General features: G+C 38.4%; 3 protein-coding genes across 4 annotated transcripts; 2 read left to right on the top strand and 1 right to left on the bottom strand.

The window, feature by feature from the left end:
- The first annotated feature begins 2,997 nt into the window (after positions 1 to 2,997).
- LOC113699083 (uncharacterized) lies at positions 2,998 to 5,287 on the top strand. The gene is made up of 3 exons (XM_027219172.2): positions 2,998 to 3,529; positions 3,643 to 3,749; positions 4,120 to 5,287. The coding sequence occupies exons 1-3, from the start codon at positions 3,074 to 3,076 to the stop codon at positions 4,856 to 4,858; spliced, it is 1,302 nt and encodes a 433-aa protein (XP_027074973.1). The 5' UTR covers positions 2,998 to 3,073; the 3' UTR covers positions 4,859 to 5,287.
- A 1,970-nt stretch (positions 5,288 to 7,257) lies between these two features.
- LOC113698929 (uncharacterized protein At4g06744-like) lies at positions 7,258 to 9,182 on the top strand. The gene has a single exon (XM_027218907.2). It carries the CDS (start codon positions 7,323 to 7,325, stop codon positions 9,000 to 9,002), a length of 1,680 nt encoding a protein of 559 aa, XP_027074708.1. The 5' UTR covers positions 7,258 to 7,322; the 3' UTR covers positions 9,003 to 9,182.
- A 122-nt stretch (positions 9,183 to 9,304) lies between these two features.
- On the bottom strand, positions 9,305 to 13,762 carry LOC113699084 (homoarginine-6-hydroxylase 2-ODD-C23-like). 2 transcript variants are annotated; one of them, XM_027219173.2, is made up of 12 exons: positions 13,615 to 13,762; positions 12,879 to 12,994; positions 12,298 to 12,416; positions 12,114 to 12,177; positions 11,062 to 11,129; positions 10,697 to 10,755; positions 10,435 to 10,600; positions 10,313 to 10,332; positions 10,186 to 10,232; positions 9,857 to 9,937; positions 9,687 to 9,776; positions 9,305 to 9,606 (listed from the first exon to the last, which is right to left on the bottom strand). In XM_027219173.2, the coding sequence occupies exons 1-12, from the start codon at positions 13,646 to 13,648 to the stop codon at positions 9,478 to 9,480; spliced, it is 993 nt and encodes a 330-aa protein (XP_027074974.1). In that variant the 5' UTR covers positions 13,649 to 13,762; the 3' UTR covers positions 9,305 to 9,477. The 2 variants fall into 2 exon arrangements, with proteins under 2 accessions (XP_027074974.1, XP_027074975.1); XM_027219174.2 differs by having other exon boundaries at positions 12,909 to 12,994.
- Positions 13,763 to 14,521: the final 759 nt, after the last annotated feature.

Raw genomic sequence — 14,521 nt, 5'->3', positions numbered from 1 at the left:
CTCCTTAATTAAATAAAATATATTTGTCAAGCCAAAATTCTCAGGGATAATTGATTAGTCCCATTTTAAAATTATTTACCCTATTATATCTTTATCACTCTAACCCCTTTTGTTCCTTCATTAAAGAGGATTAATTTATTTAGCCAAATCCTCGAGATAATGTGATTAGTCATATTTTTTAGTTATTCACCCAATTATTTCTTTATCGATTTCCTTCTGGGTATAATAATCATTTGTCAAAATCTTCTAATGATATACTCGCTTACTCTTATTTTTTAATAATTTATGCTACAATTACTAAATCAATTTTCGTGCAGTCTTAAACTTATCCCTTTTTTTTTATTCAGCAAGCTTAGGGCATTTTAACAGGTTTGCTTTTTATAAATTTTATATTTTTATGTTGGATTTTATTCAGTAGGTTTGTTTTTTTAAAGTTTTAAAATTTGAATGTTGAAATTATACTCTAACATTAAATTGGAGTATGTAAATAACAATTATGACATTTTATTTGCATTTAGAATAAATTCAATATTTATATCGTGCAAGCATCTAGATGACTTTTCATTTAGCACATGTATACCAAAAAGTGCATGTAAAGAAAAATTTATGTATGAATTTTAAATTAATAAAGGTGTATTTATAAGGTTGCTTTTGGTGGTATTTTAGCAAAATTTTGATAAAAAGGTTGTATTTCACCAATTTTACATCCGAAAGTTTACTTTTTCTCGATGATTGCAATTCTAGCTTTTTATTTGATTAAAAACACTTAAAAATGAGGCAGCAACTTGGAAAAATAATTCTAACTTTTTATATATCCAAAAACACTTAAAAAAGTGAGCTGATGAATTCTAAATAGTGAAAGTATTAAAAAGATAGAACTGTAGGGTTAGCGAAGGTAAAGATTATAGGACAATTATCAAATTTGATGATTCATATGAGTCTGGGCAAGTTATAATAAGGTTAATCTATATATTCCTACTTAGTTAATGGTTCAAAATAGACGAATCATCAATGAATATAGTTTTTATATGGGTTTGGATTATCCAATCATCCATTCACAGCCCACAACCAAATTTTATTTAATTTTTCATCCATATTTTGTATAACAACAAAATAGTAATTCATATCAACATATCAAGTTAATAAATCAATTTTTATCTAAAGAAAAAGGAAAAAACATAAAAATTTGCTTAAAGGAGCCTAAAATGATCATCACAGTGAGTTTCAAATTTTATCACTATACGACAATCTAAAAATAATTTAGATATTAATGCAAACAATCAATTAATATTCACGAAATTTATGAAACTTTATGCAAGGAATTAAGGAAGTAGGATAAATTTTAAAAAATAAAATAATAGAAATTAAAGAAGAGGAAAAAAGATGAATACATCTTTGCAAAAATTAGAATATAAATATTAGAGTAATTTAGATTTACCCACTAATGATTGAGTTTGAATCTACATCTAATTTAATTAAGTCAAAATAAGTGATCCAAATCTATCAATTTCATACCCACTAATTAATGGGTTAATTTGGTCACCCATTTCAATCCAATTAAATTACACACGCAAATTCATTTGTTAATAGGTGAGCCAAATAAATAGGTTACCATTTACATTTATAAATAGATGAAAATAATAGTAGAATAGGAGACAAGTGGGTTGTAAAATTAGATACGAGATAGGATAATTGGGTAGCAACGAGATAGAGCAAAGAGAAAATAGAATTTGATAAAAATAGAAAGGTTGTAGGAATACAAAAAAATTGGGTAGGATTTCAAAGAATTACGAAAGATTGTAGGGATGCGAGGAAGTTAAATTCAGAAAATAAAAAAGAGAGTAGTGGAGAGTAGGAGGTTTAGAGGTGGAAAAAGTGGCATAAAGAAGAAGAATATGAGGGAAAAGGATAATAATGTTGTATTTGACCATATTTCTCTTCCTTCTCATATAAATCCGTGCATAGCACGGATGAAAATACTAGTTGCTATGTAAGATCAAGCCTACAAGTTATTATGTAACTCGGATTAATTGTCTTGAGCTTGTAATTCGGCTTAAAAGTTACTTAGTATGCATCAATTTGGAGCCTCAACTCCAAAAACAACCCTATCCTCGTCTGAAGAAAAGATTTGATTTTTTTGGAAGAGGGGCAAGAATGTCTACGCCGTTCCTGACAGTTCATGGTTAAGATTTGATCAAAAAAAATTAAAAGATTCAGATTTTATTTTACACCTCATTGTTTACAATATGTGTGGGATTCAAAAAATTCTGTGTCAGAGTTACATGTTATTGTAAATAAATTGTAGGTTTGTTTGGATTGTAAGTTATTTGGAATATTTTTACTGTAGCATTTTTTGTGATGTGATGTATGTGAGATAAAAAGGTAATTGGGAAGATAAAAAGGTGCGATGGAAATTGTAATGATGATGTAAGCAGATATAATTTGACAAATAATGCTCAATCCAAACAAACCCTGTATCTGTGTACAAATCGAGTTACAAAATACACGTGACCTTCCTGCCCCGGATCCGATTTTTTTCACCCATCTAAAACAGCCATAATCCCGCGGGGTCCCCGCCTCCTCCCTCCAAATAAATTGAAGGAAAAATTTCCCCACCAACTTCCTTCGCAACGGATCTTCTGTCCCACATCCTATGCCACTCTCTGTCCCATTTTTTATTATATTGCTATTTCTCCTTCACAAACATCATGTTTTAATTCCTTTTTATTTCCTTATGATCCAATAACTATTAATTGAGTAAAAAATAAATACAAAAGCTTCAAAAAACTAATATATAATAGAAAATTAAAAAATACAACAAAAAATTCATAAAAAATCTCATTTTTATGCATTTTGATTTTTTGAGTTTGTTAAATTTTGTGTATTACTCAATTAATAGTTATTAGATTTTAAGGAAATAAAAAAGAATTAAAACATGATGTTTGTGAAGGAGAAATAACAATATAATAAAAAGTGGGACAGAGAGTGACACAGAATACGGGATAGGAGATCCGTTGCGAACTTCCAGGGTGGTCATGGGCTGCGTACCCTCCCCAGCCTTCATCGCCTCCTTATGAGATTTATTAGGAAGCCACTCTGCGCCACACGTAGTATTTGCTCACAGCCGCCCAATTCATCGTATAACTTGATGGCCATCCAAAACCTAACTTCCTCTTCATCGTCAAACTGCAACGTCGCCGTCAACCAAGACGGCGGCGACGACGACGACCGCCTGTGTTCCGAACCACAAGGAGAACCAGAAGGAGAGACAGCCCATTTGGACGGCCTCCCGGCCCCAAATCCAAACGGGTACCTGAGCAGAGAGTCGCGGATCGAGAGAGCCTGGGCACACTGGAAGAAGCTTGGGCAACCTAAGTTCATAGTGGCCCCCATGGTCGACAACTCCGAGCTCCCCTTCCGCATGCTTTGCCGCAAGTACGGAGCTCAAGCTGCTTATACCCCTATGCTTCACTCTCGTATTTTTACCGAAACTGAAAAGTACCGCTCTCAAGAATTTACCACCTGCAAGGTAATTTCGGGTCTTGTTTTTAGTTACTTGTCTTATGCTTCGTGTTACTTAGTCTGTGAAGTTGTATAGTTTTGAATTTCATTAAGGAGAAGTTTGCTGAGAAATAATGACAGGAGGACCGTCCGCTATTTGTGCAATTTTGTGCGAATGATCCAGATATATTGTTGGAGGCTGCGCGGAGAGTAGAACCCTACTGCGATTATGTAGACATCAATTTGGGGTAATGCCTTCTACCCATGTTTTTCCTTCCTTGTTTAGCTACTATTGCTAACTACTGTATAAAGAGGAACTCCAGTAATGAATGACATAACGGGCATTTTCATTAAGCTGATATCGCACCTAGTGCTGCATATTTATCTCCATATTCGCTCGTACATGTATTCTAGAACAGTTTTTCCATATTGACTCTAACTATACTGATTGCTCACTTTTTGTCGTGGCTAATTCTTTCGAGTATAATTTCCTTGCAATTCCATGTAACTGGCATCTGGAAGTTGTCCTGCTGTCAGCTTGTATCATTACAATCACTTTTCGTTGAGTTTGGTTGAAAGTAGCCTTAGTTAAGCGTTGTATATTTGCCATCCGTGCAGATGTCCGCAGCGTATTGCTAGGCGAGGGAATTATGGAGCTTTCCTTATGGACAATCTTCCTTTGGTTAAATCTATGGTAGAAAAACTAGCAAACAACCTTAGTGTTCCAGTCTCCTGCAAAATACGACTTTTCGCGAATTTTGAGGACACAATCAATTATGCCAAGATGTTGGAAGATGCTGGTTGTGCTCTTTTGGCAGTACATGGTCGAACTAGGGATGAAAAAGATGGGAAGAAATTTCGTGCCAATTGGAGTGCCATCAAGGCTGTTAGAGATGTCATGAGAATCCCTGTTCTGGCTAATGGGAATATAAGATACATGGAAGATGTGCAGAGCTGTTTGGAAGAGACTGGGGTTGAGGGGGTACTTTCAGCTGAGTCTCTGCTGGAAAACCCAGCCCTTTTTGCTGGATACCGTACTGTCAAATGGGTATCAGGAAGTGATGATATCTGTGTAGATGGAAAGCTGGACCAGGCGGATTTACTAGTTGAATATTTAAAGTTTTGTGAGAGTTATCCAGTGCCATGGAGAATGATTCGTTCCCATGTGCATAAGATGCTAGGAGATTGGTTCAGGGTGCATCCAACTGTAAGAGATGACCTTAATGCACAATCAAAACTCACATTTGAGTTTCTCTACGACGTGGTTAATCGACTTAGGGATCTTGGTGTGAGGATACCACTCTATGTGAAGGATAGCAGAGTGGAGAGGGTATCTGCAAATGGATTTGCGACATGAGATTTATGGTCCTGGAAGAGATTTCATATTTGAGGCTTGCTGTTGTATAGAATTCTGCCAAAGTGGTGTCTGAGGAGGTTGAGTTACACTGTTATTCTTTCTACTGCTAGTCAATAGCTGTTAGCTTGCTACTAGTGAAAGTAATGTCCAAGTAGTTGAATGAGGAGGTTAACAGCATGAGAGTTGATTACAACACCTCAGTGTACCTCTTGATTCTTCCTGTGACATGTGATGAGGTAAGAGAAGTTACTTTATCCTTCTTCTGCCATTATTTGGCTTTTGAGCCGGAAAATTTTGTTAATCATGGTCCTAAAGTATCATGAATGTACTTCACTCTGTTGCTTGGTAATCAGCACTTTAGCTTAAAATTTTTTACAATCTTTCGCCTGAAGAGTTGCAAGCTAATGAAGAAATTTATTTGCTTGATCAGTGCTGTTGGTGAGGTAATAGTGCCTTCCAAGGGTAACTTGTTCTGAGTTGATTGTATTAGCTTTTGCATTTCTTAGACATTTGCCGGTGTGAAACACTGTTTCACTATATGCTTCCTCAGTGTCATTCTGTTCTTGGCTTCATTGAATTTGGTTAAAGATTGCTTAGTTTTCTCACCATAGCGCTCTTTGTAATCATAATGAAGTTCCATCTTCCTTCCTTTTGCAGAGTAGTGGTTTTCGTCTATCCTATCAGTAGCATTTAGACATCTCTTTGTAGACAAAAGTGCAGTAAAATCTAGTGTGTTAGCAAAACTGTGCGCGCCAGTGTCGGACAAGTTAGAAACCATACGAGTGCCACTGACAGTTGAAATTTCATGCATCACGTTTAGCTGCCTTGTTTTCTACTTTCCTCTTTTATCTTTTTGCTGCTTCACTATCTGACATAGGCTGCAGATTGGATGGTCATCATTGTTGAAGGCAAAGCTTTAGGAATTTTAAAGGAATACTTTGGTGGTGAAATTGTGCCAGAAAATTTAAATACCTTAACTTGGTGGATTCATGAACCCCTTTTTTTTTTGGCCCAAGTTTGCATTAAAATAGTAAAAGATGGAATGAAAATAGAACTCGTCCAGAGAAGACAGCAAAAAAGGGCAGTTATAGAACTGTGGGAAAGGCAGAGTGGAACCTATTGTTCCCTCTTGAAGATATTTAATTTTCCTTGGCATCTGAGTAGCCTGTAAAGATATATTAGGGGAACAGTTTGTTAGTGCAGATACAAAATTGAGTGTAAAATGTTTATGCCGGTGAGAATAGACGAATGGGGATGCACACGTCAACTGCGACACAGTAGGCCATCAAGGAGGAAGTGCACATGCACAAGATTGGAAGTAGGATGTATTGACGATTGGGATGGCTCCTCCGGAATTGCATTGGGAGGGAAATAATAGTAAGAGGACAGATCCTCGTTGAAAGGTCAATCATGCGAAGTTTTGTCCTACTGGTTACTATCCCCTACTTGCTGCGCCGTTTGTGTAGGTATTGCCTTTTGTGAAAGCGGAGCGCTGGGGCAACTGACTTTTTGGTTTTGAAAGGGAACGGATTCACAGCCGTTGCAGGTGCTAGCTAAGTGCGTCGTGTTATCGACGTATTATTCTTTCTTTTTTCTTTTTTTTTTTTTTTAAGTGAAAGTGTCGTTCTTATTTCTAAGTAGATCGGAGTAAAGATAGCTGTAGCTAATGAGTTGTAGTTTTTATTTTTTTTTTCCGGTAAATCTTAAATATTTTCGGAACGGGTGGGCAGGTTTACAATCAAAATCAAGCTTTTGAAAAAAAAAAAAAAAGACACTCTTCACGTTAAAGCAGAAAAGAAAATAGAAAGAATAAAAGACGGCCTACCTTTTTTAATAAAGAAAAAGCGGAGAACTTAGGCCTTGCTTGGATTGAAGGTTTTCGTCGGAAAATATTATCGTTTTCCGTGATCACATTTCCCTATCACCTTTTTCCCTCACATATATCAAATCGCTACAGTCATTTTTCATGCAATCCAAACATAACCTTAGCATTTGAAACGGCTGATGTCACTTTGGTGGCCTACCTTGCTACAAATAAAAATCCAATACTATCTGAGAGTAGATCACAATTGCAGAAATGGCATTTTACGATTAAAAATGCTTATTTATCAAAAAATTATTTACTTGTATTATTATAAACACATTTTTTAACATATTATTTATCTTTTCGATCTTTTTTTTTTTTTTTTTTAAATTTATGTATGTATGTGAAAGAATCTACATATTGCATGAGGACGCCTCCCCACTCATGGTGCCCAAAACAACAGAAAATGGAATATGGAGAATGCATTAAACCTCTTTATTGAAGGACCCGCATTAAGCCTCTTTATTGGCAGTATGGATCAAATCACTGAACCACCCGCATTAAACCTCACCGATCATTGGGTCCTCCATTCCCTCCCCATCAGCATATTATATATACGTTGTGCCTTCTTCCTGGTTCAATCATCAGAAGTGTTGGAATATGGAGAGGGAGAGCACTTTCTCACTCACATTTCCTCTTCTTGTCTTCTTTGTTATCCTGCACTCTTGCTGGTTTTATCAAGTCGTTGGTAATGGTACTCCACCAACTACCCCCATCAACAGGGAAACACTCCAAATCGTCATAGGGGGTGGCAGTCCTCCCTATTCCCCTGCCTACCCTCCTGACAATGGAGAATGCCAACATTGCCCACAGCCCCCTCCCCCTCCCCCTCCAAAGCCCGCATATCCTCCAATGCATCCCCCCAAGGCCAAGTGTCCACCGCCTCCGCCTCCGCCTCCACCCCCCCCTCCACCCTGTCCACCTCCACCACCTCCGCCCTGTCCTCCACCCCCGTCGCCACCGCCCCCTCCTCCTTGTCCACCACCACCCCCACCGCCGCCACCACCGCCACCACCGCCACCCCCGTCGCCACCACCCCCTCCTCCCTGTCCACCACCACCCCCGCCGCCGCCACCACCACCACCTCCGCCCCCTCCTCCCTGTCCACCACCTCCACCGCCACCGCCCCCTCCATTTACTCTTTCCAAGGAACTAAAAATGGCCATCCAAGTAATCCAAAGGTTCAAAAGGAGAATAAAGTACGACCCTTTTGGCATCACCAAAACCTGGACGGGCAAGCGCATCTGTTTCGACAATTCCAAATACAAAGGCTTCGTATGCGACAGAAGCACCAAAGACAACAAGTTTAGAGTCGTTGGCGTCAATTTCAATGGCTACAACTTTAACGGCGGACCTGGCTGCCCACTCGTTGCAACAGACTTCATTGAAGATCTCAAGGACCTGGTAATCTTCCATGTCAACTCCAACAACTTCACAGGTGACATTCCCTTTGGAATATCCAAACTTCCAAACTTCTTCGAGTTCGACCTGAGCAACAACAAGCTCGTAGGAGCTTTCCCCGCTGCAGCCCTAGGGGCAACCAACTTGACATACCTGGACGTCAGGTTCAACCAGTTAACGGGGACAATCCCGCCTCAAGCCTTCACACTAGACCTGGACGTGCTCTTCCTCAACAACAACGCATTCTGCGGAAACATCCCCGACAATCTTGGCCAAACCCCTGTACTCTATCTCACCTTTGCAAACAACGAATTAACCGGCCCAATCCCCAGGAGCATTGGCCAAACTTCCAGAAATCTCCTCGAGGTTCTTTTCTTAAACAACAGCCTCTCCGGTTGCCTACCGTGTGAGATTGGGTTTCTGAATAAAACACATATTGTGGATGTCAGCATAAACCAATTGACAGGTCCCATTCCACAATCATTCGGGTGCTTGAAGGATATTCAGCAGCTGAACTTGTCGTACAACCAATTCTACGGGGCGGTTCCAGAGAGCTTGTGCATCCTGGGCGACCTGGAGGTACTGGACCTCAAGTTCAATTACTTCACTCAAGTCGGACCAGAATGCAGGAAGTTAATCGAGAAGAAAGTCCTGAACGTAACCATGAATTGCATTCTAGACCTTCCTTGCCAAAGAAGCCCCGAGGAATGCAAGGCTTTCTTCTCAAAGCACTGGACTTGCCCGGACCCGAAATCGCTCAACTACGTGCCCTGCGGCATTAATGTTTCTAAGGGCCCACCACAGGCATCCGATCATGTGCCCAAGCGGGCAAGGCCTCCATCGCCGACATATGCTGCTTTAAAAGAGCCCGGCTCGTGAATTTCGGTGTCGGCAGCCAGCCGCCTGAATGCCTACCTTATCATTACGCTGTAATACTAGTGTGTGTATGTATTTTGTTGTCAGAAGCTGGAGGAGAAAAATCTTCCTCCGTAAGCGAAATTTTTTACAAGTGTATACAGTAAACCATCGCTGTCATTAATACATATAGTTAAAGCCTAAGCCAACCAGCTTATATTTATGTTCCAAAGTTGAAGGTGCTTTATGAATACTGATACGCCAACATAATTGCACAATTCAAGGCAAGACCAAATGAAAGAAACGGGCATCAGCTAGGTACAGAGTTCAAAAAACTCCGAGAACTTGATGAGGTCATGTCATACTGAATCAACCGACAACTTATTCCAATAAACACAGATATTATTGTACATTCTTTCAACGGCTAACAGATGAAATCCCCAAAATTCGTGAATGTGAGAGATTCAGTCGAAACAGACATAACGGGGAGAATCATTCCTCAGTATATGAAATTTGTCTGGACTTTACTGACCAAGTGTTTACTGTAAACAGCAACTTCAAACCTTGTGGTTCCACCAGTTTGTTTTACGCATGCATCCAATGGCTCTATTACAGCATCATAGTTTGGCTATTCATGTGAAAAAAACCAAGGAGATTGATTAAGAAGCTGAATCAAAATAAAAAAGGAAAATTAAGAGAGAGGATTACCTCATAAAAGTAGGCCACGCAGACCCGATAAGTGGGAGAGTTGCTAATCACCCGATGCAAAGTTGATTCATAAAGGCCATTGGATAGAATCTGAAGATTCCCAAATATTAACAACAGTTATCGGATAACAGTATGAAAACCACTGGAGAATCAATTATTGAGATGCATACCTTCAGCATGTCACCGATATTGCAAACAAATGTCCCAGGAATGGGTGGTGCTGATATCCACTCTCCGGAAACGTTTTTTACCTACAAAGGGACTAGTTTAAGAGTGCAGAGTAGTGACAATGAATAACCAGAGAAACATGCATATTTCAAGCAGAAACTAATGAAAGTTTTAAGAGTGCAGAGTGGCGTCAATGGAACACAGAGAAACATGCATATTTCAAGCAGAAACTAATGAAACAGACCCAAGTTTAACACGAAGAACTTCAGGATACACACTAATGCTAAAAAATGAAGGCAAATAAAGAAGAAAGTAGACAGGAGGGCGATACCTGAAGAGCAGTAATACCATCATCTTGATTGACTAACGTCAGCAGACCTGGTATAGAACAACAGATCATCTTCACGTATAAATAGGAACACCTCATGCTTACACCAAACAAGGATGGGGAATCTTACCATAGTCCGTATGGGCTCCACTGCATTCATTTGGATAAAAGACATAAAGAAGCACAAAATCACATCAATCAAGTGCTAGAAGTGAAATAAAAGAAGATGAAATCCATCTTCAGCAATCTCACCATCCAATATCATTTTTTGGCATGTCTTGGCCACTTGCAGGGGAGACACCAGGATAGCCAATTATACGCAGCACCCAAAATGGATCACCGGCTCTTGTCCCTTCAAATTCAACTGGTGATCCACCCAATGCCAGAGCTATTCCCCGCATAATTTTTCTAGACAGCTCTGTCGACATTTAGCTTTCAAGTCAGATTCACTGGACTGGAGTCAGAGATAAAGCAGTAACCCAGCTAATGGTATATAATTTCACTCAAAATGCACCTGTGCAAAGGTTGACATACTCCTCCATCAATTTTTTGAAATTCGGCGGATGACTTGGCCTACAGAAGGTAACAATATGTCATTCACACCAGGAAAGATACTTGTTACCATGTGCAGGCAGTACTCAATTCTTCCAGAAAAATAACAAGCTTACCAAGTATGTGAATACTAGAATGTTGTGCCTGTGGTTTTGGATGAGAGAGAGAGAGAGAGAGAGAGTAAATTGTGATAGGTTGTGGAGTTCCTTTTTTAATTTTTTTTTCTTTTTCCCTTTCTTTCTTGTTTGGATAAGCACTTGTAACCCTCAATGGTGTTTCAACTTCATGCCATATCCATAAAAGACAACAGTTTGGCTTCTCACATACCATATATTAGAACCTTGCATAGTTTCACCAAGAGCTCCATACATTCCTTTTTTGACTTCTTTATAGCACTGTTATCCAAAAGCAAAAGACTGAAAATGATCTGGAGGATTAAATTGATGAGGAAAGCTGCAAGAGCTACAAGAGCATAATGATAGCATATAAGCTAACACGAACCACATCCATATTCTTTGCTTGCAAAATATAAAGCTACAAAATATAGTTCACTATATCATTGTGATCACCACAGATATTCTCCAAAACAAAAAAAAAAAAGGAAAATGAGAAATATAGAGGTTGAAAATAAACAAAAAAAGATACAGTTTATATTATTCTAAAATTTTCCAGAACTAAGAAGCAGAAGAAAACATCTAGCTTCATTTCAGTTTTAGTCTCATTATTCATGTAATTGAGGAGCGAGTTTTATTTGATTCATGAATACAGAAAACATAATTTTCCGCATAAAAATGTTAGAAAGGAAAGATAATGCGTACTTTGAGATGTTGAATTCATGAAGACACTATGTACAACAGATGCAGCATATGTATGATGCCTAATGGCTTCAGCATGTCCCTCTCCTTCACTAATTTCAAAAAATGACCCTGGAATTATCATATAAACTTAGTACGACGCATTAAGTCGGTAACAGCTTGTTGTCAAGGAATATTCGAACCCAAGCATCCCCAGTTCTTTCCCATGGCAGTGTTTATTTGGTTTTTCACTATGATAAAAACATGTCCAAATAACATCTAGAACAGCAGGTGTAAGATAAAGTCCCCAGCACAGAAAGCCTTAATAAGGTACAGTTAGGCAGGCAAATTCAACTCAGCTTGAACTTGCACACGCATTGGCAGGACCGATTGAGTGTTCACAAGGCCCTTCATTCTACAGATAGATTACCAGATTTATAGCCAGCAAAGGTTTGTAAATATATGTTTTACAAGGTTAATGAAAGATTAAAATTTGTAATTACCAAAAATTCAAACTCAGCAAGACAAAGTACATATATAGAATAATCTCCATGATAGTATGACCTAGAGCAAAGTAAAACCTACGTCAATAGCTTCATGCATATCAGGTACTCCTTTGGTTATATTTTCTCCAACATGCTGATATCCTCTGCAATCAAAATGTTAAGTTATCCTAGTAAGAAATAAAAGGATGAAGCCTGAATCGGAACTAAAATATTGACCCTACATATACCCTACTAGATATCAAATCATTCCACAAGAAGCAAACCTGTATCCAGTTGTTGCAGAGAGTTTGATCTTGATTTTCTCCTCATAAGGTAAATCAAAGTATCTATGTGCTATGTTTCTGACCTCTTTGACAAGGGAATCAGGGATCCCATGGCCCTTCTGTGCAATCCAAAGTCAACTTTAGGCGTATATACAAACACTTAGTAGACAGAATGAGAAGCAGAGAGGTTGAAAAGAAGAGGTTGTAGGTATTCCAAGTACCTTGTGAGTGACTCAAAACTAAAGTACCGCAAAAAAAATCAAATTATACTTGTGAAGCAGTTCAAACAGGTGGAGATGAACTCTAACAGGACCATCTTCTACCTACATGCCTAGGTAAGAAACAGAGATGAAAATATTCAACTAGTAATGCAGCCTCCTAAATTCATGAACCCTAGCAGTTCTAGTTTTGCATTCGTATGCCAGTAAACTAAAATTGGTTGCCATCTAAGCCACTAAAATAAACCAGCGTAGAACAATCTAAGTGTCTCGATACTTTAATCAAGAAATGCTACATGCTTTCTTGTTATAAGTATGCATGGTCAAAGACCACGAAAATGTCATTTAAGCATAATAAATTACCACGTAAAAAAATCCTGCTTCTTTACATGCCTGACCCAACTGTCGCACAACATCGGCCACGCCTTTGTCTTGAGCCATGCTTGGATCATCCCATTTCTCCAAAAGAGGACTAACATCTAGGCAAGATTCAAACAAAGAAGCAGAAGAAGCAAACAACTTAGACGAGCAAATGTCAGTTCTCATATACTAGTAGTACTCAACCAAGTAGCGTGACCTTTATGACCAACATCCAAGAGTTTTTTTTTTTTTTTAGAGACAGAAATTGAAACTTTAGGACTTTAAATGGTGATAATACAATTTCCCTTTAAGTGAAATCGTAAAATATTCAGCAGGGATATGTTCAACAATGGCAACAAAAAGAGACCAAAATAGCAATTTGGATATTCAAAACCTTGCGCTGACAATTACAGATAAATACAACAGTCAAGATCCTTTTTCCTCCCAGGGTAACGAAGCCGGAAAACGACTGAGTATTCCCGTTCCCTGAATCCAATCAACGTAACTAAACTACTATAACATAATTAGCTTTTTCCCTGCCACTTTTGTTCTGTGTTCCTCAACTTAGGAAAGAAACTGCATAAAAGAAAACTATTAGGAAAGAAACCATGGTCATGTTTTTTCTTTAATCTCCTTATCTTTGCAGGGTGGCTAACTATAGTGAAGAAATTATGCAACAAATGGCAAAAAGAAAATGACGGGAAAAGAATTCTTGGGTTTTGTGAAAGAAATTTGTTACCTATAAGGGGGAGGGTTTTAAAGTCGGTGGTCATTGCGATGGTGTTGTTGGAGCTCTGTGGTTCTCTTTTCTATCCCCCGACTACAACTCAAGGAGAAAGATGCCAACCGAGTAAACATCGTCACTTGATCATTGGCAACACATGCCATTATGATAACGTTGCGGCCTGCAGCTTCGCACTTGTCACATAATAACTATGTGTAATTTCACTTTAACCCCCGACCTTTCCCCCTCCCCCCAAACACCCCCCAAAACCAAGGCCCCAAACTTTTAATTAACTCTTTCAATTTTTTTTTTTTTGAAAAACAACTCTTTTAAGTCCTCTCTCTCTCTCTCTCACACACACACTTGGTGGAAGAGAAGAATTAAAGAGATTTACTTATTCCTCGTGAGGGTAAACGGCATTTCTAAATTGAGCCTACTTAAAAATAAAATTTGTTATGTCACCCAATATTAGCGTAGTTACAAAAAAGGATCAATATTTATGATTCTTTGCTAACCTAGTGCCCATTGGTATTAGAAAATCAGTTCCCCATTTTTATTCACGAGGGATAAATCCACTGGAGTAACTATATCATTCTATTGGATTGAGATTCCAGAGTATTCTGGACATCTTGTAAAAGAATTGAATCGAATCCAAATTTTGAGGTATTCAAATTGAAATGTAGCCTCACAAAAAGAATTGCTCGACTCAACTTCAACAACATGTAGGAATCCCATCACATGTTTTTAAGAAGCAATTAGGCTCTGAATGGAAATGGAATGGCAGTTTGGGCCCTTGGCGGTACTGGAACGTTAAAAAAAAAAGCCCAGAAATTAATGTCTTCCAAGTTGAACTTTTAAGTCATTGGTTTTAAATCTCAACCCTACCCCTTCCCCTTCCCTTCTCAAAGGATTATGACTCCAT

Source organism: Coffea arabica, chromosome 7c (assembly GCF_036785885.1).
Source record: "Coffea arabica cultivar ET-39 chromosome 7c, Coffea Arabica ET-39 HiFi, whole genome shotgun sequence".
NCBI lineage: Eukaryota > Viridiplantae > Streptophyta > Magnoliopsida > Gentianales > Rubiaceae > Coffea > Coffea arabica.
This window is presented reverse-complemented; position numbering and strand designations above follow the sequence as displayed.

Coding starts and splice junctions, on each gene's coding strand:
- LOC113699083 (XM_027219172.2), top strand. CDS start 3,074: ATGAGATTTATTAGGAAGCCACTCTGCGCCACACGTAGTATTTGCTCA. Junction 3,530..3,642: donor AAGAATTTACCACCTGCAAG/GTAATTTCGGGT, acceptor AAATAATGACAG/GAGGACCGTCCGCTATTTGT. Junction 3,750..4,119: donor TATGTAGACATCAATTTGGG/GTAATGCCTTCT, acceptor CCATCCGTGCAG/ATGTCCGCAGCGTATTGCTA.
- LOC113698929 (XM_027218907.2), top strand. CDS start 7,323: ATGGAGAGGGAGAGCACTTTCTCACTCACATTTCCTCTTCTTGTCTTC.
- LOC113699084 (XM_027219173.2), bottom strand. CDS start 13,648: ATGACCACCGACTTTAAAACCCTCCCCCTTATAG. Junction 12,178..12,297: donor TCTGCAACAACTGGATACAG/GTTTGCTTCTTG, acceptor TTTTGATTGCAG/AGGATATCAGCATGTTGGAG. Junction 10,601..10,696: donor GTATGTCAACCTTTGCACAG/GTGCATTTTGAG, acceptor AAATGTCGACAG/AGCTGTCTAGAAAAATTATG.